At 45.2% G+C, this 25369-nt stretch overlaps 1 protein-coding gene across 4 annotated transcripts in view; it reads left to right on the plus strand.

Annotated features, from left to right (window-relative positions):
• XRRA1 (X-ray radiation resistance associated 1) overlaps nt 1–25369 on the plus strand; it is a 624270-nt gene that overhangs the window by 497532 nt on the left and 101369 nt on the right. For all 4 annotated transcript variants that reach the window (XM_069640151.1, XM_069640152.1, XM_069640154.1 and 1 more), the window contains 2 exons: nt 15632–15937; nt 24323–24476. In XM_069640151.1, coding sequence (XP_069496252.1) covers nt 15632–15937; nt 24323–24476 — 460 coding nt within the window. The remainder of the gene's footprint in view (nt 1–15631; nt 15938–24322; nt 24477–25369) is intronic.

Here is a 25369-nt window from a genome sequence, read left to right on the forward strand (position 1 = left end):
TCTATCTGCAGACATCTTACCCTTCAAGTCAGACATACAGTGCACAGAGGTCCAGCCCAAAGAGCCAGCCGTGTGTTACACATCACCTTTGAAGATACGGTATACGCCCAGTCAAGACCGGCGCCTCTACGGGAATCAGGTGAGCGTTACACACAGGCCCTCCAGCTAACTTGGTGAGGCATTTGGGTGCCTTAGCAACATCCTCTGCCTTGAAAAATGATTCATCCACCACAGTTATGCTGGCCCCAGTGTCCCTGATGGCAGGAGTCTCCTGACCATTCACGTGGACGCTGTCCTTATAATACTCTTTAGTATTATCTGGGATAGAATTATAGACATTAAATTCTGTTGTTCCCACAACCCCAGAGAGACTAAAGAAACACTGGCTGAGACTCCAGTGGGTTCATCAGCCAGTAGTAGAAAGTTTCCACTTGCCATAGGGACTTCCTCCTCTGGAGCGAAGGCTAAGGAGACAAGCTGGACCCCTGAAGGTTTACCCTTACATCTGGGATCTCCTTTCACATGGTCAGTAGCCTTACAAACATAACAGGATCCAAAGGCCCTTTGGAATGGAGGCTTGTTCTGACCTCCTTCTGGTTTGGCACCAGAAGGTATACTACTCTGCTGTGGTTTCCCAGGTGGCTTACCCTTATGGTGTGGTTTGGGGCCCTCTTTGGAATTGGAATTATTAGAATTCTCTTTGGAGTCTTTCTTAGGCTGCCTCCCCTCATCCTTCTTCTGAGTTACCCCAGAATCCTTGTGAGTAGCCCTGTTGGCAACCCACAAGTCAGCAGCCTTAGCTAGCTTTCTAGGATCTAATTCCCGTGAATCAGCCAAGTGCTGTCTGAGCTCAGGAAAGCAGGCATCATAAATTGACTCCATCATTACAAGATTTCTCATTCCTTCATAAGTGTTAACTTTGTAACCCTTAATCCATCCTTCTAAGTTTTTCAACCCTTCACACACCCAGGTAGCCCAAGGGGTACCATCATGCTTTTTGAGGCTTCTAAACCTTAAGATACTGGGAAGGGGTCTTCCCACACCTAGCTATCAAAGCTAGTTTCACACATTCATACTCTTTCCTATCCTCCTCCCCCAACTCCATTACTGCATCAGGGGGAAGCCTAGAGAACAACCAGGTGAGTAACTCATTACCTGTGATGTTCTGGAGCCCATGATTATACTCAAACATAGACAACCAATCCAACACATCCAACTTAGGCTCATACATACCAATCAATTCTTTAGGCATCCGGGGTCTTTTAGGACTGGAACTTCTAGAGGAGCCAGAGAGAGAAGGATTCTCAACAGACAATTTCTTAATTTCTAGCTCATACTTGAGCTCCATTTCTCTTAGCCTTAGTTCATTGTCAGTTTGAGCATTAAGTTTCTTGTACTCTAATTCAAGTTTCATTTTCTCCAGTTCATAGTACTGAGGACCAAATGTGGGACCTGGCAAAGGCCCAGTAGGTACAGCTGTTAGAGCAGACAGAGGCCTACAGGGAACATCTACAATAGTTTCATCCTCCTCTTCTGGTTCTGACCCAAGATCATCAATACTTTGTTCAATATCAATATCATTGCTGTTCTCTACATTTGCTGGAGTGGTAGGTTCCTCTGAACCATCATCCAGACTTTGGTTTTCTAACAACCTTTCTATTAGCTCCATTTTCTTTCCTTTAGTCATGAGATTCTTATGCTTACAGAGAAGTCTTAAACAATCAGCAGTTTTTGTAGCAAGGGACTCTTAACTATAACTTTCCATAGCAGACAGGTTAGAAAATGACTTTTTCTTTTTGTGCTTAAGCTTTGTGGTTAGTTGCACTAAGGTATCTCAAAAGTACACTAAAGTGAATGCTCAATACAAATCCCACCGATGTACACCTGTGTTAGACAGAAACCTGTGCAGTTCCCTCTGGGACCACTGCAAACGATTTAAGACTACAGGTGTTTGGCAGTAAACCCACTTGGTAGCAGTCTGTACCATCCAGATTTACCTGGTAGCTGTGGCTGAGCAGTCAGACTTCCCTCAAGAAGAGTTAGGCAGTATACAGAGCATACATAATAGGTACAGAGGCACAGTAGTACAAGCAAACACTAACCAGAGCTAGGTGTAAAAGTACATAATTATTTATTTAAAAGACACACTCATAAATTACACTAGCACAGAAAAGGTAAGTAAGTCAAAACACAGTCACTATTACTTATATGTACATCCCTAGTTATTTGTTGGACAAGTCTAAGTTAACACCACTTATTTCCAAACAGAGGTGAGCGCTTAACGTTAGATGGCACTCCAACAAGTTAGTTAAAAAGGGAGGGAAAAGGTAAAAGTAATGAAAACAGCAAGGCAAAACACTTTTCAGAGATCCACAGTGAGTTTAGAAAGGAAGTCTATTGAGGAGCAAGGAAGTTCGGTTGCCAGGCCCACTCTAGGGAAAGCCAGGCGAAAAGATGCCCAAGATCACACAATGTGACAAGTCTTTACAGGTGAGTAGAAAAGGTTTTACCAAGTTTAGAAAAGTTTAGTTAGGGTGTCCCAGGCTTACCCAGGGTCGAGAGCCGAGGGCTAAATCTACCCCGTACAATCGGTGGCAAGGGAAGCCGGGCGGAACACGGTACCTTTAAAATGGAAAGGATCCTCCAGCGGTGGCAGTTGTTCCTGGTAGTGGGTGCAAGTCGCGGCGTCGTCCAGAGGAGGAGAAGATCTCATCGTGGAGGAAAGCTGAAGGTCGTTGCACTACCAGGGAAGAAACCAGCCGTGGAGTTTTTCCGGTTAAAAGGATGTTACCCCTCTTTCGCGGTTGAGGTAAAAAGTGGTATCCCGGTTGCCGGGGTGCTTGACACAGGCAAGGCGGCCACGAGATGCTTCAGGCCGACGAAAAGAAGGCAGAAACTGGTTGTCCCCACCAGTCAAGGGAAGAAGACGCTCCACGCGGGAGATCTCCTCTGTCGTTGGGAAAAGTGGTGAGACAGTTCCGCAGGGCTCCACCGGTGGTGTCGTCTTGGCAGGTCGGCTCGGCTTCTCCCTCTTCGGCTTCTTAGGTCCTGTGGCCACTTCTGAAGAACCAGTCCCAAAAACCCTGCTTTTATGCAGCAAACCCCCCTTCATACAGCCTAGCTGTCACTCAAACATGCTAAGTGGTGAGCGGGGTGGCTCACCACTTGGGCCAATCACACCAGAGTGCGACATGAGTTGGCAAGGCAACTCAGTCCAGGGTGCCTAAACCCCCTCCCACACCCCCTATGGTACCCAGACAGAATGGCACCACTTTGGAGGGCTTCTGTGCAGAAGCCCGCCAAAAGTGGAACAAAGGCTCGACTCGGGTTCAGGGTTACTCAAGTGAACCTAGACGCCATTTTGGCGGCAAGTTCTGGCAAAAAATCCCAACCGGTGAATTTATATTGAATAAATAAACCGGCGGTATCTTTAACATTGCACCAAAAAGTGGTGCTTTAAAATCAATGGGAAATCCCATTGGGAAATATTCCGGTGGAATATTTCCGTGGTATCCACTGCCACCAGCCAGAAACTCGGCGAGGGGGGACGGGACAGTACCGCCTCGACAACAGACCCCAGGGGCATTCTAATTGCCCCTACCAGTACTTCCACAGTATGATGGTTTGTACTGGTTAAGTTCCTAAGTTAAGACTAGTAAAGTCAATGGTGACTTTACAGACCCAGGGAGACAGTAGTCAGTCCCAGGGTGTGGAGTCTGTTTGGGGGTCTCTATGACACCCCTGTGTTACTGCACTGAGGGTGCTGTGTAACACACATTCAAAAACCAATGATAGCCTATGGGAAAAAATACCCCATAGCCCATAAGCACATAGCAAGTCACAGAAACACTCTCAAGTCATGCCCAAGAGTGAGGGTAAAAGAGTCTCACTCTTGGCAGGAGAAAAAAAAAAACCCCAAAAATCCACCAAAGCTGCTGGGGGACTCACTAGGTTAGGAAATTCAGCCTTAACAGAGAATTCTCCCTAACACTTGCCCCCCCCAGACTAAGGGACAGGAGGATTTAATCCACTCCTGGATGAACCGGGCGGAACACGGTACCTTTAAAATGGAAAGGATCCTCCAGCGGTGGCAGTTGTTCCTGGTAGTGGGTGCAAGTCGCGGCGTCGTCCAGAGGAGGAGAAGATCTCATCGTGGAGGAAAGCTGAAGGTCGTTGCACTACCAGGGAAGAAACCAGCCGTGGAGTTTTTCCGGTTAAAAGGATGTTACCCCTCTTTCGCGGTTGAGGTAAAAAGTGGTATCCCGGTTGCCGGGGTGCTTGGCACAGGCAAGGCGGCCACGAGGTGCTTCAGGGTGGCGAAAAGAAGGCAGAAACTGGTTGTCCCCACCAGTCAAGGGAAGAAGACTCTCCAGGCGGGAGATCTCCTCTGTCGTTGGGAAAAGTGGTGAGACGGTTCCGCAGGGCTCCACCGGTGGTGTTGTCTTGGCAGGTCGGCTCAGCTTCTCCCTCTTCGGCTTCTTAGGTCCTGTGGCGACTTCTGAAGAACCAGTCCTAAAAACCCTGCTTTAATGCAGCAAACCCCCATTCATACAGCCTAGCTGTCACTCAAACATGCTAAGTGGTGAGCGGGGTGGCTCACCACTTGGGCCAATCACACCAGAGTGCGACATGAGTTGGCAAGGCAACTCAGTCCAGGGTGCCTAAACCCCCTCCGACACCCCCTGTGGTACCCAGACAGAATGGCACCACTTTGGAGGGCTTCTGTGCAGAAGCCCGCCAAAAGTGGAACAAAGGCTCGACTCGGGTTCAGGGTTACTGAAGTGAACCTTGACGCCATTTTGGCGGCGAGTTCTGGCAAAAAATCCCAACCGGTGAATTTATATTAAATAAATAAACCAGCGGTATCTTTAACATTGCACCAAAAAGTGGTGCATTAAAATCAATGGGAAATCCCATTGGGAAATATTCCGGTGGAATATTTCCGTGGTATCCACTGCCACCAGCCAGAAACTCGGCGAGGGGGGACGGGACAGTACCCCTTCGACAACAGACCCAGGGGCAATCTAATTGCCCCTACCAGTACTTCCACAGTATGATGGTTTGTACTGGTTAAGTTCCTAAGTTAAGACTAGTAAAGTCAATGGTGACTTTACAGACCCAGGGAGACAGTAGTCAGTCCCAGGGTGTGGAGTCTATGACACCCCTGTGTTACTGCACTGAGGGTGCTGTGTAACACACATTCAAAAACCAATGATGGCCTATGGGAAAAAAATACCCCATAGCCCATAAGCACATAGCAAGTCACAGAAACACTCTCAAGTCATGCCCAAGAGTGAGGGTAAAAGAGTCTCACTCTTGGCAGGAGAAACAAAATAAACCCCAAAATCCAGCAAAGCTGCTGGGGGACTCACTAGGTTAGGAAATTCAGCCTAAACAGAGAATTCTCCCTAACATGGAGCTGCTGTGCCCGACAGGTCTGACCCTGAGGGGCGCAGCAGCCACGGTAGGTAGACTTGTCACGGGAGCACCGGCACCGTTGTTAACAGTGCCGGTGCTCCCGTGTCCCCATTCCCATAGATTCTTCTATGGGAATGGGGATTAACGAAATTGCCGGCGCCCGACTTCCCGGCTGCCGGACTTGGAATAGCCTAGTGGCACCGGGAAGTCAGGCGCCAGTAATTCATTCCGAGTTAGTTGGCAACACGCCGGTAGTACCGACGGGATTACTGCCGGACTCGGAATGAGGCCCATAGTCTTTTTTGTGTAGTCCATTTTGTGATATGTCCATAAAACCATGTGACACTTTTAGCCAATTGCGTCAACCTGTGCTCCTCATCTTCCTCTACATTCCTGTGTCCTTCCTCTTTCTTTCTGTCTCCAACTTCTGCGCCCCAACTGGTAAATGCTGTCTTTATCCTCAACTTACTGTTCCTACTCATGCTCCTGTATTCTTCACATCAGTTCCTGTAAAGTAATCAAACAACAAGTTGAGTCTACCTGTAATAGTGTGGGTAATCGTTCAGTCACCATTAAACTGTACCACTTTAGTATCTCTTAGGTCATACGCGTGAAAGGTCTGCCACAAGTTCTCAACAACAAATACCAAACTACATTACATTTCCATATAACGATTACTCGGGTGGGATAATCCTTTGCCTCTGTATCTTTAATAGAATCTTGACTTTCTATAACATTAGTATGGAAAGTCAGTATTGTATGTCAAGACTGAAGGTTCATATTATGCACGTTTAAAGCTTACCTATCACCAAGAAATAAAATTGCTTATATGTCGACTCCTTAGACCTGTCTGCTGCCCTTAGGATGTCTTCCAATTTAGCTCCTGCATTATAGGCCTTCGACACCATAGCTCCCCTATTGGAATGCGCCCCGTACGTACCAAAGTCAATGCCTGCCTGTAGCATACACCATCTAACCCATCTGGCTAGGATTGCCCCTGCAACATCTTTGAATGGTGTACTCAGTGATATAAACAGTTGTCACTCCTGAGGGCCTAAGTGTACTCGTCATCTCTTTGTATTTTTTTAGACACTGAACTGGGCATAATTTAGGTTGGTCCGGAAAGTTGAGCATTACACTGTTTTGATACCAGTTTTAGTTCTCTTGCTAATGTGAAAAGTGACGTCTGAAGGGTTGAATGACTTCTTGTCTATTTGGAGTGCTCTTCTGTGTGATACTCTTTTGCAAGATATGAGGCAGAGCAGTGTGGTGAGCTTTGCCGAAATTGCTTTCCTTGTCAAGTGATCGTAGTCTGGCCAGTTGATAAACATATTCAGGACGGTGTTCACGACCCATGTCTGAGTGTATTTGGGTAACGGTGGTCTCAGAAGTCTCACACCTCTAAGGAGTCTACATACGAGTGGGTGTTCTCCCACCACCACATTCTCTATCTTTCGGTGGCCGGTAGATATGGCGTATATACATGTGTTTACCGTTTTATGTGCCTTCCCTTCAGCTGCCAAAGCCGGTAAGAAGTTTACTATCTGCGTGGCATCTGCGCTATTGGGATGTATATGCCGCTACTCACACCAGCTAGTCCACCTTGCCCAGGCCAATCTGTAGGCCTTTCGGGTACCTGGTGCCCACGCTTCCTCGATGAATTTTGTAGCATCTTCCGAAAGTCCTGTCTTCTGCTAGGCTGTCTGGAAATCGCCCACGCGATCAGTCTCAATTCCCCTTCCTGGTTCAGTGGGTGATACTCCCCCACTGGATTCTGAATCAGTTCCCTGAACTGTGGTCACACCACCGGATTGTCAATGGACAGTTCAAGCAAGTCTGGGAACCATACCTGACTCCTCCATTGTGGCGTTACTAAAATTACCATCACCTGCTGTCTCCTAACCTGTGCTATCGTCCTCATAATCATTGCAAATGGGGGAAATGAGTATTCCTTGTCTGGCCCCCACACTTGTAGGAATGCGTCTGTTGCCTCTGCTGCTGGATCAGGACTCCAGCTGAAAAATCGCTCCAGCTGAGTGTTCAGGCTGGATGCAAACAGACCTGTCTTGCATGAACCTCTCATTTCCATTAAGGACGCAAATAGTGTCCTGTCCAGTTGCCAATCGCTGGCATCTCTCAGGTGTCTTGAATTCCAGTCTGCCACTTTGTTCTGCATACCTGGGAAATATTCTGCCGTGATGCTGATTTTGTTCTCCAGGCACATGTGCCAGAAATCTTTCGCCAGCTCCGTTAACATCCTGGAACTCGTCCCGCCTACCTAGTTTATGTACCGTACTGCTGAGACGTTGTCCATCTTTAGTAGAACGCAACAGTTCACTCTATCCTGGATCCAGCATCTCACCGCAAAGGACCCCGCCGCCAGTAGCTCCAGACAATTGATGTGGAGCTCCAGCTCCTTTTCTGACCATCTGCCTCCCGTTGTCACCTCTCCAGAACTGGCTCCCAGCCCCAGCGGCTAGAATCCGATTCTATGATGAGGTCCCGGGATGAGCCAAATTTCACTCTCCCGTTCCAGGCCACCATGTGTCTGAACCGCCACCATAGCTCCGTCCTCGCCTCAGCAGAGATCGGCACCCTTTGTTCGTACACTAACCCTTTTCTCAGGTGTTGGATCTTCAGACATTGAAGAGTCCTGTAATGGAACTGCCTGGGAAGATTGCCTGAATGGATGATGCTAGTCTTCCCACTTGTCTGGCTAACTCCCTGAGTGACGACTCTTCCTTTGTTAATATAGAGCTGATCTCTTCCTTGATCTCATTCACTTTGTCCATCGGTAGACTGAGTGTGGCTGTCTTTGTGTCTAGTATGAAGTCTAGGAACTCTATTGCCTGTACTAGTTCTAACACAGATGTTTCCCAATTTATCAAAAAGCCCAGCTCCTGTAATAATTGGATTGTCTTCTCTGCATGTAATACCAGTCTCTTCCTATCTTTTCCCATCAGACAAAAATCATCTAAATATATCATCAGCCTGATGCCTTGTTCCTTGAGGTGACCCACTACTGTCCGCATTAACTTCGTAAAGGCCCAAGAAGCTGATGCTAGACCAAATGAGAGTCATGTGAATTCCCACTTCTGGCCTCCACACCAAAACTGTAGGAATCTCCAATCTTCCTTACTGGGATCATCAGGTATGCATGTTTGAAGTCTATCCTGACTAACCAGTCTTCCCTCTGTAACATATCCCTTAGAAGGTGGATGCCCTACATCTTGAAATGCCTGTATACTATGAATTTTTACAAACTTCTCAAGTTTATCACTGGTCTCTGCTTCTTTTTGCCCATGACTAAGAACATATTGCTTACAAATTCTTTTGAGGAGTCGTACACCAGAGCAATGGCACCTTTCTTTTCTAGCTCCACTATTTCATTTCCCAATAACTCTTCGTCTTCTCGGGTGAACCTTATGGGGCTCGGGCCTTCTGTTTCTACTGGTTCCTGCCAGAACTCTAGGTGGAAACCCTGTACTGTTTCTTCGACCCATGCATCTCCTGATAACTCTCTCCACTGTTCTAAGAACTGTGCTGTTCCTTCCCCCACTACCGCTGGGGTCCCTGCTATCACCAGTTGTTTGTGCAAGTCTGTGTTCAGTTTCACCTGTGTTTGTCTTTTGGCCTCTGTTGCTGCCTCTCCAGCCTCTGCCTCTACCGCTCCCTCTCGACTGGAAGAAGGGGCTGTGTTGGCGTTCTTCTTGATTTCTACAGTCATTTCTGGTATTGAAGTTGGGCATGTAAGAGGAGAACCAGCTGGCCGAGCGGCCCCTTCCTCTGCCAGCCCTTTTGAAAACCGTATGGGCAAAGACTCTCTTCAGTGATGCCTGCGCCTTCTCAAGCGCATCGCAAACTTCGTCATTTCCTTAATAAACACATCTACGAACAGTTTTCCTCTACTGCTGGATGTTGATTCTGCATTAGCTAGTTCGCTCATCTTGGGGGTCTATCTTGATGAGGATGGACCTCTGTCGCTCAGTTGTTAGGGCGTTGTGAGCATTGCTGAGCAGGCATATTGCTCTCTGCGCCCAGCCCGTTCAAATTTCTGGGTCTACTTTATGATCCGGTTGTCTTGCTTCCTCTTCCATCGGCCACATTTTTGTCAACGGGCCCAGGACATCTAGGAGTGTATCCTGGCACGATCTCCAAGAGCTATCTATCCCCTTCTTGATGTCCTTGCCGTAGCGCCCCATGAATGATGGCATCTTCACATCAATTTCCAGCGTTTCCGCCATGTTCTCTGGCGGCTGGAGCCTGGAGCATTCTGCTCATAGTTTTCTCCTGATTTCTTTAGACAAGGTGCTACGGATTCTGTTTTTTATATAATTAGCAATATGGCGGGGATTCTCACTCTGCCAGCTTAGGGTGTATGAGAGAGTCTGGGTCGAATACTTCACCCATTTCCTCTTCCTCTCTCTGTTCTTTTCTTGGCAGCCTTACACTTGTCCAGAGGGCTTGGGGAGGATGTATTACGCTCTTCTGAGCTTTCCTCTGACATGTCGTCCCATTCCTCCTCTTCTATGTCCTCTGAGTAAGACTCATACTCTGTGTGCCCTATGCCTCTCCTCTCCCATGACCTTACTCTCTTTTCACCACCTTTCCTCTTGCGTAGTGTGCCCGGGGGGGGTTGGTTGCTGCAGACCTTTCAGGCTTTGTTCCTTTCCCCTCGCCTCTCCCAGTGTCTCTCTGGGGCTTCTCTCCTTAGGGCCTCCATCCCTTGGGAGAAAGTAATACGGTCTTCCACCAAGCTCCTACCTTGTCATAATCCCCCAAACCTGCTTCCAGTACACACTGTACTGCTCGGCCTTTGTTGGACGCCGTCGCGCCTTGAAACACTTGTATAGGTGAGATCCAAATACCATATCATATCATATCATATCCACTGCCTGCTGCTATGTGGTTCCTCGCATTGTTTGCTGGAGCTGTGCATTTTAATGCCGGTGTGTTCTTTGCAGGGTCCTTGGGCATGCTCCCGTCTCACAGTTGCAGCTAAGTGGGTCTGGGTTAATTAATATTCCAGCTTCACTTGGGTCTGTGCCCATATAACAGTGCTTAGCACTCTCTAGAATGTCAGCTGCTGCTTCTTTTGGATGCTAGTAGGGGGATTCTCCTCCACATACTTGATCCTTGTCTGTATTTTTATGGGCCACTAGGTGGCATTCTTGTATCTATTCCTGCAGACTGGTCGTGTCAGTTTAGAGCAGATTATGCTCTGTTGCACTGCCACGCATTCTCTGATGCTGTTCTGACCTTGGTATCAGATTCATTTTGGTTGCTTCACCGGAGCGTTGCTACCTTGCTCCTTCTCTACCTGTAATTCGACCACTGAGCGCCAGAACTTCAAATGGCGCCGTCGCGCCCAGTGCCGTTTCCGTTCTGCACTGCCCTTTCTGTGCTGCAGTGCCCCCTCGCAGAGGAGGAGGATGTTGCGCTTGCTGGAGCCTTCAGCCCTGTCGTGAGTTTGTATTTTCGTAGCTTACACTCTTCTAATGCCTGCTAATGTGCTCCGCCAAACACGTTCTATTCTTTGCGCACACGCGCTTTCCAACCATATAATTCATTTAAACAATTTTATCCCTCATTCCAATCAAAATCGTATATAGATTCAAAACTGCTTATCTGGCTGCCCGAGCAGCAAAAAAAAGAGGAAGGACACATGAATGTAGAGGAAGATAAGGAACATAGTGTGACGTGATTGGCTAAAAATGTCACATGATTTCATGGACATATCAAAAAATTGACTACACAAAAATGACTATGGGCCTCATCACGAGTTGGGCGGTATCCCGGCGTTATTACCGCCGGGCTACCGCCAACCGGTCCGGTGCTATTAACGCCGGATCAAGGGTTGGGCGGTAACTGTAATTCCAGCATACTAATGCGCGCGCTAATAGCGTAAACACATCAGACCCATGTTTGGGCGGACCCTTAAATGTGGCGGTAATAGTGTTACCGCTGCATTTAAGGGCTACCGCCCAACTCGTGATGAAGCCCTATATCTGGGAAATGTAGTTTTTTGGATTTATAATTATTTATATGAGTTGTAATTGTTATATGCAGCTCGAGTTTTAAGTAAATAGAGAAAGCATAATCCGAGCCTCCGGTTATGGCATACAATTTGCATATTTTGACACATTTTGATACCAATGAGTTATTCATTAGCAACATCAGCAGGTGCGGGAGCCAATCTGGTTGCTCCAAACCCAGGCTGAATATACCAATGCAAACCCGGGTTTGGAACAACCAGAGTGCTCTTCGTACTCGCCCTCCACCGGTGCTATTCTTTCCTCTCCTCCCTGCTTCCCGCCCCCCAATTCCAGTCCCTCAACACCCCTGTGCCCACCAACTTCACATACATGGGCTCCTTTGTCTGGTCCCTCAGCTTGCTTCACTCAATTAGCTTGGCTACCTAGTAAGCCATGGAAATGAGAGGGGTTCTGAGTGGAGCCCTGCTATCCTTTTCATGGCAACTCTGACTCTTTCCGGCCACTTATGCGAATGAAGCAAGGCTGTTCGAAAAAAAATGTGTATTGCTGTAGCACCTTGAGGGTTGGCTTCCCGGTTGCTGATAGCAATAATTCTGCGTTCTGTGGGCTTCACCGGCCTGGTAATGACACCGGAGCCCGGTGTTGAGACCCTCGCTACGCTTGGGCCTTTAACTTGGGCCTCAGTCCGTTACCAGGCCGTGAAGTTCGCAGAATGCAGGATTATTGCTTAATTATTACCTTTGCCAATATTTTACTCTTCTCTTACCATTATTTTTTTTAAAGTGTATATTTTCGTTTTTTTTCTTCAAACAGAAGAGATGTATTTTAATATTAGACACAGTTCTAGTCCAATGATAACATTAGAGGAGGTTCTTTCTTTGCTGGGGAGCTGGTGAAAGGTACATGGAGGAACTTTCCAACGTTTCACCTCATTAATAATTGTGTCCTCCACCGTGTTACAGTGTTCTTGTTTATTTATAAAAATCATGGCTGGAAACTGGTAGAGATGATTCGCCTTCTGAAGTTTGGAAGGAGTTTTCTGATTTCTAACCCTAATTACTTTCTTTTCTTCATCTATCGGTTAAAAAGTTGTCTGGTGAGTCTGTGTCGGACTCGGAGGACAGGATACATTTTACCACAAACCTGTCTTGGCGTGGCGTCTGACGTGTTGTGATCTTTTAGGGCATTCTGATTAGGCCTCATCAGTGCTGAGGTAATTGTGGCCGTCAGGCAAAGACATACCTTCAGGCTCCCTGAGAGCCTCAGAACAATCATGATGACATGGATATGCAGCACCAGCGTATGGAGGATTTGTGCAGATGGAGGTTGTTGCTTCTTCATTTCAAGAAAGAGGACTTTTGCATGATTCAAGATGTCTGCCAATTTCATGTTCCTTATTTAGGATGCAGGTACAAGCCACCTATTGCAAAGGGTATCTACTCGAGCATGGATGTGGTATTACACTGCCTTCCTCTCCTTCCTTCATTGGATGGCGTTCACTAAAGCGAATGGTGACAAAAAACAGGTGCTTCTCAACTCTTAGGCTTCATGGTCCAAATGCCATCTTTTCTTCCTGAGAATTGCTGAACTCTTGCCCTCAAACTTTTCATTGGAGACTTTTACCTGTGGGAATTCTGCCCTCCTCTGTATGCCTACAAGAAAGGACATGGTGAGTTCAGGGCAGGGCTATTCCTTTCTTCTTAGATCCACCAAAGTGGTAAAATTGGAAATGTCAGTTTGTCAGGTTATGATGTGAGGGGTCTCTAGTCTGAGGAATTAACTGGTTTCAGGATTTTCACAGCCTGACTTTGGAGGCCCAGAATTGAAAAAGGCTATTATATTAATTTTAGGCTCCTCTCAGCTAACTTCCCAGGAATATTGATAGATGTCCCTGGTGGTAGGTTTCCAGTTTGCAAATATGCTGGGGAGCTCAGCAGATTATAGGTGTTTCGTGGTGCCGCCTAGTTCAAATTGTGTTTCGTTCTCCTTCATAAAGTTTAGTATTAGTCACGAGCCATGTCTATGGTGTCAGCCTCTGACTTGGTTTTGCATAGCTATACAACTTTCTTGGCATTATTTCACCAGATGTTTCATCAGCTGGATAGGAAACATCGGCTGCAAAGGCTCTTTGCGACCTTTATGCACAGAGGTATATATCTCTCATCCTTCATCACAGGGTATAGGCAGTTGGCCACAGATGCCAAGTGGATAGGGAGCACTCAAACCTTGTTTGCAAGAGGACTTAAAGAAACAACTAAGAAGGGGTAGCAACAAGTTGCATGTTCTGGTACCTTTCAAACTTTGAACAAATGAACGGGGTACATCTTCCAACTGCACAGATACTCGCATATACCTACCAATAGGCTGATTCTCTCCTCTGAACTATAAAACAATAGAATGCAGCTTCCCCCCCCCCCCCGATTAACTTCGGCCTAGCTGCACACATAATTATACACCACCATGCACACCTCAATGATCTTTACAATGCAGCTATCCCCCACGATAAAATCGGCTTAGCTGCACACGTAATCCCATATACAAGCACCACCTCTGCTAGTATGCAGCTACTCCCAAGACAATTCAGCCTAGCTGGACACCTACTACTGGTCTCACACAACCTTCACACTACTCCTAGCATTAGAATGCAGCTGCCCACCATATAAACGTGGGCTAGCTGCACACATACTGAATGCACACACACTACTTACTACCCTACTTTCTCCACTGACCTCGACTAAGGGTGTTCAACCCACAGCACGTTCAGATCATACCAGTGGAGAAAGGCGCTATACAAATGCCCAGTAATATAAGTGTATCCTTCAGTTTGATTAAAATTTGTAATAAGGAAGGGGGTGAGGTGGAATTGGAGGAAATGGGGAAATCAATGTTGCCACCTGAGACTGCGACTAAGTCATAACCAAAAAGGTTGTCTGAACATGAGGATTCTATGAGGAATCTATTCAGATTCTGTAGATTGTCCTTGGTCTACGGATCCCAGGAGACTTTGCAAGTGACTACTGTTGTAAATCTTGTAAAGCCATTGGGAAAGAAAACCACATATCTCTTCTGCTGGTACAGGATATCTGAAAATGTTAACCGTGGTTACTTTTCTGTGGACCTGTACAGGAGTTCTTGTCCTTGAATCTAGGCTGGATAAACAGTTTAGGCTTCCAGTGATGCCCCATTTTGCAAATGGATATGGCTGATCGATAACAATTGGTGCCCAAATGGGTGTGCTTTGGAAATCCTTGGGAGGCTTTATCCTTTTAGTATCCAGTTATTGCATGTCCCCACATTAAGGCGATTCTATTGTTGAAGAAGCATAGCTCATATATGCAATGGGCCTCTTAGGTTAATTTATTTACAAGTTAAACAGTGAAGGTTACAAAGCCGATGAGCTGCTTTTTTGTGGAACAATTGAAAGTTGCTGCTGCTACAACAGGGATTCCTTTCTTGTATCAAGGCTTTCTGGGTGTGCATTAGACCATTGGGAACAATTAACGGCTGGGTATTGGTTCATTTGTCACATTTATAAATGAAAGACCATCTTGATGGGTGTATCAAAACGTGCCTTGAGGCCAATGAAGCTGCTTTTTGTTCATCCTTGTTGGGGCTAAGAACTATGATCATATTTTCCCCTATTCATTCCATTTTGCATTGGCGCTCTTTCAAACTATGACTAAGTTTAAGCTGGAATGCTTAACTTACAAGGCTACTATCCTACAGCGCCGGTCCTATGTAGATGTTAAATTTCAAGTTGAAGGTGGTGTGCAAGACATAAGGAGCAAATCATTGGTTTGCCTTGTTATTTTCAGAGCAAAACAATCCTGCATGCAAGACTAAGCATTCGCTCCTGGTCCAGCCAGGCAATCCCTCAGTGTTGCAATGCGACTTGCTTCATCTCCAGTGGGGTCCCATGTGCAATAGGCATTAAGGTGGTGCTCCTCCCTTACGCACTGGCTGCCACTGTTAAATCATGGTGTAGCATTATTTAGCCCTTCTAGAATGGGAGGTAGTCTACCACCAGCGATATTTACCACTTACTCACTCAGTAGATGTTCTTCCCTTTCAGAAATGAGGCCCGACAACTTTTGAGTTTTAGGAGAAACTGTTTTGATCAAACTGTTTTGGCTGTTTGTATTTTAGTTTAATCTGTTTGACTGTTTTGTCTGACTTCCTGGCTGCAGCTGCTGAAACCCCTGCCTTATGCCTTTCAGGTGAAAACACATATTCCAAAGATTCCGAAGAAGCCACTGATGTTAGGAGCTGCTCCTGAGTCTTTCATGTTGAACCTGGAATTCCATTCGGATATGAATGAACACGCGGATTCACAGAAACAGTTGCACAGTCCACAAATATCACCTGATCCTCTTCCTCCCATCCGAACATCTCACATGGAAGAAAGCGCTGTGGATGGGGATGTACAGGAAGAAGCCACCCTCTCCTTTGAGAGGCAACGGGAGCAGTGGAAAGCGGAGCATGAGCTAGAGCAGGAGAATGTTGATTCTGTGTTTATGACCCAGGTTTGTACATTGGTCTGTTAAAATATTGCTTAAAGAAAAAAAATACAGTTATTGATCGGACATGGTAATGTGACTGTAGATAGACATTCTTCACTACCTGACTTTGAATCTAGGGTCAGATACTGAAATTCCTACTTAAATAATATAACATTTAACCAGTGAGGAAGGATTAACTATGCATTGTAATTACCTCCAATTTCAGTGACAGTTCACATATTTGCATGAAAACCTTTTCATTTTTGTTCTATCTGCATAAGCACTGTGTGGTGGGTCGGAAAAAGGAGGCAGACTCTCAGAAGACATGATTCAAATTATTTCATGAAACTTATAAGTAGAAGATCTAACTTTTTCCCTTTTACCAGAGGGAATACCCTACCTATCTAAAGTAACTAAAGGTGGTCGTCAGTAGTCAGGAAGTCAAAGTAAAAATGTCCTCTGTCCAAACTAACCCTATCTGAACCTACAACTATATTTAACTAAATTAAATAGACCAAGGGAATGTCTTCTCTTCACCAGGTCTCTTCAGTTTCTTTGATAGTCTCTGTATTTATAGATTTTCTTTGTGATACAAATATTTCTTGAAATAATCTCCCTGGATAGTCTTTGAGATCAATACTTGTAGCTATTCAAAATTACTATTATGCTTCATTGTTTCTGTGGTCCTATGCTTAGAATATCTTCCTCACAGACATTTCCTCACACAGTGAGTATCCCTTATCTTCTCCCCCGTCCTTCTTTCCACCATTTCCTGAGATGGGCTTCTCTTAGCCCCTCTTTAAACATCCTTTGTGATAACTTCTCTGTCTTACAGTGTCTCTTTGGTTAGCTTGTTCATTCAGGGATGTTGTATGCAGTTTCCCTTAATAATATGATTCTGGCGTTAGACTTCCTCCAGTCTTGAACTTGAAAGAAAGTGGTTTCTTCCCTCCCTCACAGGGAACCTGTTTCCAGTCTCTGTTAGTTCCCCATCTGGGTCGCATAACCCCCTCTTTTCTAGGAGGTTCACTTCTTATCTTGGTTTCATGTTTGGTATCTCGTCCTGTGGACTGGAATGAGTTTCTCCCTGTATATAAAAACCCTTCTCCTTTGCCTGGTTATTTGTTATTCTGTCACAACTTCAATTACACAATTTTAGTTCTATTTTCTCGTCCTTCAGACTGGGTTCCTACTCTGCACGGGTGCTGGTGATTCCCGTACCACTGATCTCGGCATCGTTCTTCGGGGTATCTGGACTTTTCATTGAATGCAAATGCTTCTAAATCAGTTCCATTGAATTTTATGCAACGAAAATCATTTTCATCGAAATGCATTTTCATTGAATAAAATTAGATGGATTTCGATGGTAAGTATTTTTGATAGGGTTAGAATTAGGGTTAGGGTTTGGGTTAGGGTTACATTAAGGGTTAGATTAAGGGTTAAATTAAGGGTTAGATTGGGGGTTAGATTTAGGGTTAGGCTTAGAGTTTGGGTTAGGGTTAGGGTTAGAGTTAGATTTAGGGTTCGATTTAGGGTTTGATTTAGGGTTTGATTTAGGGTTAGGGTTAAGGGGGGTGGGCATGGGGGTTGGGGGGTAAACCCCTCACATCTAAACCAAAAGAAAGACCTTCCCTCTCTTGACTGGGTTGTGACAACAAGGACATTAAGGCTGTGACATTGTTTAACATGTCCTTCAATGAGAAAACATGCTTCTAAATAGGAGTATCATGTTATTTTCTATTCCCTTTCAATCTTGGGATTTTTCAATATTAATTTATAGGCTGTTACTTTAGGCACTGTCAACTGTTTTTGTCATCTAGAAATTCTTTCCTCTCAGATTCTCTTTATGCGAAGGGAACAGTGAGCTTCTCTAGAGCCATACAATCAATATTCCTTATTGCTCACAACTTCTCCCCTTTTCAGAGGTTCATTCATTCCTAACAGCTACCAGATGTAAATCATTAACAAGTCAGGAAGATATCCACCAGTGGGGGCAATTCACCAAATGCACAGGGGTAGAGTAAGCAATGTCTCATGCCATTTGGCATCACCACCATTGGCATCCCCGCCAATGACATCACAGGAAGAGGTATCATATGACTTTTGACCCTGATAATGGGTGATTGTACTGTTTTTAAACCGTCAATGGAAAACTCCAGGTTTTCATCAGGCACAAAGAACTAGATACTAAAGCTTCCAAGAGATAAAGGTAGATTTTCTGTTGCAATATTGCTTAAACGTCTGGGAGGTTAATCTGAACTTGAAGGTAGCAATGATGCCCCTGGTGTCCTAACTGGGAGACTGGCAGTCTTTGAAATGAGCCTCCCAACTCAAGGGGGTTGAGCATGACTACCCTGAGACTTATTCTAGGGCTCACACACATCAAGAAAGGTGGGTGCATGAAACCCAATGGACCTCACCTTGCTGTGCTTAAATGTAATTGAGTCAGAAATATAGGATAAAACACAGATGTAACAAAAGAACCAGTTCCTCATTCCTAAGAGAGCATATCGTTTAAAGCGCTCTTCCAATTCCCAGTCCCTACATGGACCTCACTTATTTCTATTGATAGTAGTGTGTTCCACAATCAACTTATTCTGTGTGCCACACGTTCACCATCCCAGATATTTGGGTTATTTTTTTCTGTAATATGAGCACTCCTGATTCCAAATGTAACATTACGGTATTTAACACACCATGTGCGGATCATATAGTTCGAAGGACCATTTGCGAAATGTTGAATGCTGAACAGACAAATGACTAGCAGCTATCAAAATGATTTTAGAGACAGAACTGTTGCAAGTTATTTTGCTGACTTATTAAATAGTTGTGATACATTGTAAAGGTTACTGTACCTAGCAAATGGATCAGACTGGGTTGTCTTGGCTCGTTCCATTCGCAGAGAAGGCGTGGATATGATTTTAATTGGAATAGTCCTTTTGTAATACTCCATTGACAACAAAAATAAGAACTACAAAAAAGAAGTGATAAAAATATTGATCCACAGAAATGTTGACTCTGGATAGGGGTGCACAAGGAAGGACTCCTGTGGCAAACCTGATGGGCGAGTGAAAGTGGACGCCTAGTAGGATAAATGTAGATGTTAAGTGCTTAAATGTGTGGCGGATGTAGGGAGTAGCGGTTGTGTTGATTATCAAGGGAATTAAAAAATATTGTTTTAATTTAAAATAAAGACATGTGCAGTAGATTTGATTAGTTGATATTTGTATAGTCTTTGTTTCCATATAGAGCCATTGTTCGACTTGAAGACACCAAATTAAATTGATTATTGTTTGGGAAAGATCTATTTTACCCATTTCATAACAATGGCCAAATTATAACAAAACTATCTTCTCTTTACTACTAATTGGAAACTTTGATAGATTACCAAGAATTTGTCCACTTACTACCAAAATGTTGCTGTGAACCTGGACAGCCAGATTTCTTCAGAAGATGCAAGGTGCCTTCTGTGGTGAAATCACTATTTGCTGCGTGGGACAGATGAGCAGTGGCAAAACCACCTACTTAGCCCCACACTGCTACAAATCTACAGGGATCTTTATCGTAAAAGTGAAACAGGCACAGGCGAGAGATATACCTCCTTCGCTTTTTATGGTAACGTGGGCCAAGTCCAGGCCACAGTCTTAAGAGGAATGAACACCTAGCAACTCAAACAGAAATAGTACAAGATAAAGGCATGTCCAATCACGGTTCTATAAAAGTATATATACTTTAATCAAACAAACCAATATGCCAAAAACTGACTATACAAACACTAGCAATAACCCACACCTGTGAAAAGAACACAGATCATTAATGCAGAATATGGCAATGAAAGCACTCTGGGCTATGTAGCATGGGTGAAGAGGTAGAGTTGCAACAATGTCACTATTAAAAGAATATGTCCATAAGAAAAAGGTGCAAAAGGGTGGCTTACCAGTCACTAGGATCTGAAAAATGGAACAGGGAGGCTTGGGCCTTTCAACAGTACCTTAGTTACTTCTTGGTGTTTCGACAGCATCCAACTGAGTTTCTCAGCGCTGTGAATGTGGGGTGAATCATGTTATAATGTGTCAAGTCGACGTTGAGTCGGTTTCAATGTGAAGCTCTGTGCGGTTCAATGCAGCATCAGAATGGTGAGGTCTGAAGTGTCCATCAGAGTAGGTTCGATAGGCGAGCCATTTCACTTGGATGAGGAGCGCTGGTTCGATTGGTCAGACAAAACAATGATTCCAATTGTTTTTGTCGAGGTCCAGCTTGACTCTGTGAAAAACCTGCCGGTTCGGGCTACTTGTTTGAATCAGCGGTTCGAAGACTTCTGGAGCACTCAGCGTGTAGTTCGAGTCGCACAGGTGATGTGCTCTGCTGGTGCGATGCAGTGGCGAACTAGTTTACTACAGCAACACAATAGATTGAGGTTTGGAGCGAGTGCAAAAGGCTGCACTGTGGGTCCTGAATGGTTCAAAGGCATTCAAACATGGTTGATTCGGCTTAAGAACAGTTCAAAGTGGCAGAACACAGGAATCCAGCTGCTTTAGCTTCTCTTGTGCTGTGAGTCCCAATCCAGGGGCTCAGAGACGAGATTCATCCTATTCCTCTTCACTCCCAGTCTGGAAAGGCTAGCTGGCACCTGAAGACGTCTTTCACCTTCAGTGACAAAGCTGGGTCTCGGTGCAGCTGGCAGAGAGTGCAGGTGTTGGACCAACAGCAGTCACCCCCAATGTTCCCTGGGGATGATTAGGGGGGAAGAGAGCTTACCTCTGTCTTGGAACACCTACCTCCCCCTCACAACTGGAGGACTTTGTAAAGGATCTCGGTCCCATCCGGATCTAAAAAAAATCTTCTTATCTTGTAGGTCCAAAAGGAATCCAAGAAGGAATGGGTAACCCCTTCCTTATAAAGGTACGAGGTCACAGGGTATTGTGTAAAAGCAAGCCTGCTTTAAGGGCTCAAAACCCTGCGGCATTGACAAGTGACCTTTGCCTTCTTGCATCATACCCTAAGCGCTCTGCAGGAAGTAGAGGAGACAGGAAGGAACGAGAAGTCCACAGAAAACCAAGATGGAGGAACCCTTACTCCAGTCCCTTCTGTTCTGTCTCACTGTTTTAACTTCACCCTCCTTTCAAAGCGTGCAGCTGCAAAAGCCCTTTGGTATACAACACTATGGTGTGATGCTAGCCCTTTGCTACGGGTGTGCCTCTGAAGCATGATTCCCAGGAGTTCTACAGCTCAAAATGTTCTGTGTTACCCCATCTCCCAAAGGGAGGTTCTGTGCCTATAGCAGCCTTGTTGTCTCCTCAGCATATTATATTAAACATCTTTCACATGCCCGACCTTTCCTTTCAAGAACAAGTCACGAAACTCTTGCACGTGCTCTAATAAGCTCTAGAATAGACTATTGCAGTAGTCTTTTGATGAGGCTATGGAAAGGGGAAACCAATAGACTGCAGATCATGCAGAATAATGCAGTGAGAGTTATTACTGACCGGAAGAGTAGAGATCATATATCAGATGCCAGAAGAGATCTACGCTGGCTCCCTATTTATGAAAGGATCTGTTTCCGGCTAATGGTGATTACTTTCAACTGTCTGAAAAACTCTGGTCCTTCTTACTTAAAGGAGGTCCTGATCCCAAAAGTAAGTAAGTAAGTATAGTCTGAGATCCATCAATCGCTCTCAGCTAAAAATCAATTCTCGCAAGCTAACACAAGTGAAAAATGGAGCCTTCTTTTCTGCCGCTCCTGCCATTTGGAACAGTCTGCCTGTTAATCTTAGAGAGGGGACCTCCATTAGAGTTTTCAGAAAGGGTTTAAAAACCCTTCTGTTTAGCTAATGCCTAGCCTGATTCCGAGAGCTTTCCGTCTTACCGGTACTGCTATTAAGAATTGTTATTTGTCTATTTGTGTCTTTTCTGTCTAGCGCCCTTAAGCCCCCGGGTCAGTGGCCGCGCTATATAAGTTATAAATAATTCAATAGTAGAGACACGCAGTCTGGCGAAGAATCCACACAGCATTTCCATAGCTCATCTGAGCTCACAGGGTTGACATGAGTATGACGCACATCTGATATGGTTTAAAATAATTGAGTACCATCAGTCTCATACCAAAACCCAGGTATGGCTTATTTGTAAAGATTACACTGCCACCATACTAATAGTCCTCACAATTATGATGGTTTCGTATCAAGGGTACAGATTTCAATGCAAACGGCACAGCAGCTGTCAAAAAGGATGTTGCATATGGCCTCAAGAACAAACCAACTCTGAAAGACATTTTAAGGGTTTTTATTGAAGGTTCAGTAAACAGACTTTCTCTCCTTCTCTCTCTCATCTCCCCCAGGTGGGTTTCAGCCCCGGGATGATCTCTAGAGATCCGTAACCCTTACTGGCTGTAAACTGACTGGCTGCTGGTGATGGCCCAAGGGCAAACACCCTTTCTCTCTGCAGTGAACAATCCAGGTGAATCCTAATCTAGGTCCCACAAAACTGATTTAAGAAGTGGTGCCTTCCAGATACTCTGGTATCAATTGGTCCTTTCCTTGCATGCCCTTATACTCACATTCTATTTATTTTCTATTCTTCCTTCTGCTCGCCTCCCTTTCTTGCTCCCACTCTCTTTAGTCGCTCGCTCTCATAACCTTCGCTTCTGTCCCTCGGATGATCTCTCTATACTCCTATTAACCTACCCCCTACACCACTTTTCTCTCTTCTCCTCACTACTCTTCTGCTCACTACTACTCTCCCCTCATCACTACTACTCTCCCATTTCACACTGCTCTCCACGTCCACTACACACCACCCACACCATCTGCCACAGTATCCTTCCTTTCACTCTGTCACCCTTCTCAACCACTCTTAACCACACCTCCCCACACTGTTCCTTAGTTTCACTGACCTTGCATGCACACTCACCCCCATGTACAACTTTTCCCACCAGCCAGTACCTCACTTCACACACAACTTCAGAAATACTTCTTCACCGTTCTTCCTCCACTCAGTCTTTTGGTCCTCCTTCTCCTCTCTTGACCTCACCCGTTCAACCCACACCTTCCTGTTTCCTGTACCCCTTTGTGTCCTTCAATTTACCCTGCATTAGTTCTCTCCCTAGGATGGTTCCCCTAACCACCTGCTGGCTTCTCTCCCCAGCAGCTGGGTTACAGGTTCCCAAGTGCATATAACGGGCATTAATCCCTGTCCCCTTTTCATATGCGGGTCCACCGGTGTTTGGAAATGGCAGACAGTTGAATGTACCATTAGACCGTTCAATGTACTATCATTTCTAGAGTTTGTGTCATGGTCCAACTCACTGTCCAAATTGCCTCCTTGATAAACGTACATGCCCCGGTCCTATTGGGAGTATGCATATGGCTGCAGTTTGAGTCAGCTGGAGCATCTAAATCGCCTGTTTGACATGCGGACTGCTCTGCAGTCCTATTGCATGTGAAGTTGAGGTTTCAGTGTGGCTCCTGGAGTGTATCTGGATTGTATGTTGGGTGTGAGCGTAGCGTGGTGGTTCTGCAGTTCCGCGTTGGCACTCTCCTGGTTGGGCTGCTCACTCTTTGACACCTGGTCTTCTACATAACATAGTCCTATGGGACAAAAAAAAAGAAACTGGGAGCATTGTGCAATATAGGTATGGGGAAAGAAAAGGTGGTACTTGAATCACGCAGCCAGGCACAGGTAGAAGGGACAGAGACTGTTGCTCTCTCTACACCCACACTTCTCCTGTGGGGCAAGGCTGGCTCTGGCAAAGACCATGTAGACTCCCACCCCAGGTTGAGCGGGGTCCCCATCTCCTCTTGACAGGGTCAGGTGCCTGGCCCTGTCGCATAGGGCACATGCGACTTTTGAACCTGACTATGCCACTGGAGAGCAGGAGCTGCAGATCAGAAGACTGATGCAGCAAGGCACATGTGTTCACACTGCTTTTGCCATGGAGCTTTCTGAAAGGGGTGTCTGTTTAGAAGATCACCCTTTTTCTGAGATGGATTACCTGCATCATTTTGTTATTAATTAAAATCAAATAAAGCCTGGGCTTCTACACCAATGCCAGATGGCAATCCCTCACACCCTCATTTCCAGATATGTACATACTAGATGTTTGGGGTCCCCTCAATCAGTTCAGCTCACCAAGTAGTATGTAGTCTTACTTGCAGCATGTCGACACCTACAGACTGCATGAAAATGAACTTTTTCTAAAAAGCCTACACACTGGTGAAAAGGCTACTCGTTTTTAGATCACATTGACTGGCTTGAGTGAGGTTTTGCATCAGCGCTCTGACGGGCTCTGAGGTGAGATTGAGTGCACTACAGATCAGCAATAACATAACAGGTGTGTTTCTCCTTTTCGTCAGTGGATGATGCTTTAATATATTTCCACATGTATATGTATGTGTTGATTTGTATTAAAAGGTGGAAGAAATGCCCGATTCTCCTGGTGAACCCGTAGATGAAGACGATATCTCAGAGGAGGCAAAGGAAACGTGCACCCCTATACCGGATATATTCCGGGGATATGAAGAACTTTACTATGTGGATCCGGACCCTTATTTTATTGAGCCTGTCGGTAAGTAATGAAGGAAAAGCTGCCCTAGAAAGATCCAAAAGGCAAATTGGATAGAAGCTTAGGGGAGGCGACAATTTGGGCGAGGTATAAAATAGAGGTACTCTTGCAGTAGAGCGGGAAGGGGGTCATACAATGTTGGGGGCATCCACAGTATAGTTAAATGCTCTCATTTTTACTACTACAAAAGCTCAAATACATTTTTCTACAAAACAATAAATAGTTAAAAAACAGGAAATATGAAAAATGATTTTAGACAATGTAAACATCCTTTTGAAAATGTTCTTTTCTCTCCTGGTATTTGTATTGTCGTGTGTGCGAATTGCTCTTTGCGGTGGGCTTCTAGATCTTAGCTGTGCAAAAGAAGTCGGAGAGCGTGCCAATATTGGACTTTGACCTACTTATATTGTTGGATACCTGATGGGATACTATTGTAGGTGTTCTAGGCTGATGTGGTGAACCACTGTTCATACAGGTGTAATAAATATTGGATAAAGTACCCCTGGCGCACGTTATGAGGCTATCGCAAGTTACCAAGGAGTTCTGTAACCAAATGGAAGAACGAGGCCAAAGACCATAAACTGTCCTCCCCTATAATACCTGATCTTTTGCCTATTGTGTAGAAAGAGATGCATTTTGTAGAAAGAGATGCATATAATAGAGATGCATATAATCAACATAGAGGCGCTGATTCATGGAATTATTTGCGCCGAAAAACAGGGATTTGTGTGCCATTCTGCCCGCAAATCCCCATTTGTTAAACAGGGATTTGCGGGCAGAATGGCTCACAAATCCCTGTATTTCGGCGCAAATAATTCCACGAATCAGCCCCAGAATCTGTTCAGATTTTAAAAAAAACTAATATGCAGCTTCTAATGTGCTGCATGAAAAATGTT

The sequence above is a fragment of the Ambystoma mexicanum genome, chromosome 7q (genome assembly GCF_040938575.1).
Source record: "Ambystoma mexicanum isolate Mex_15411 chromosome 7q, UKY_AmexF1_1, whole genome shotgun sequence".
Taxonomy (NCBI): Eukaryota; Metazoa; Chordata; class Amphibia; order Caudata; family Ambystomatidae; genus Ambystoma; species Ambystoma mexicanum.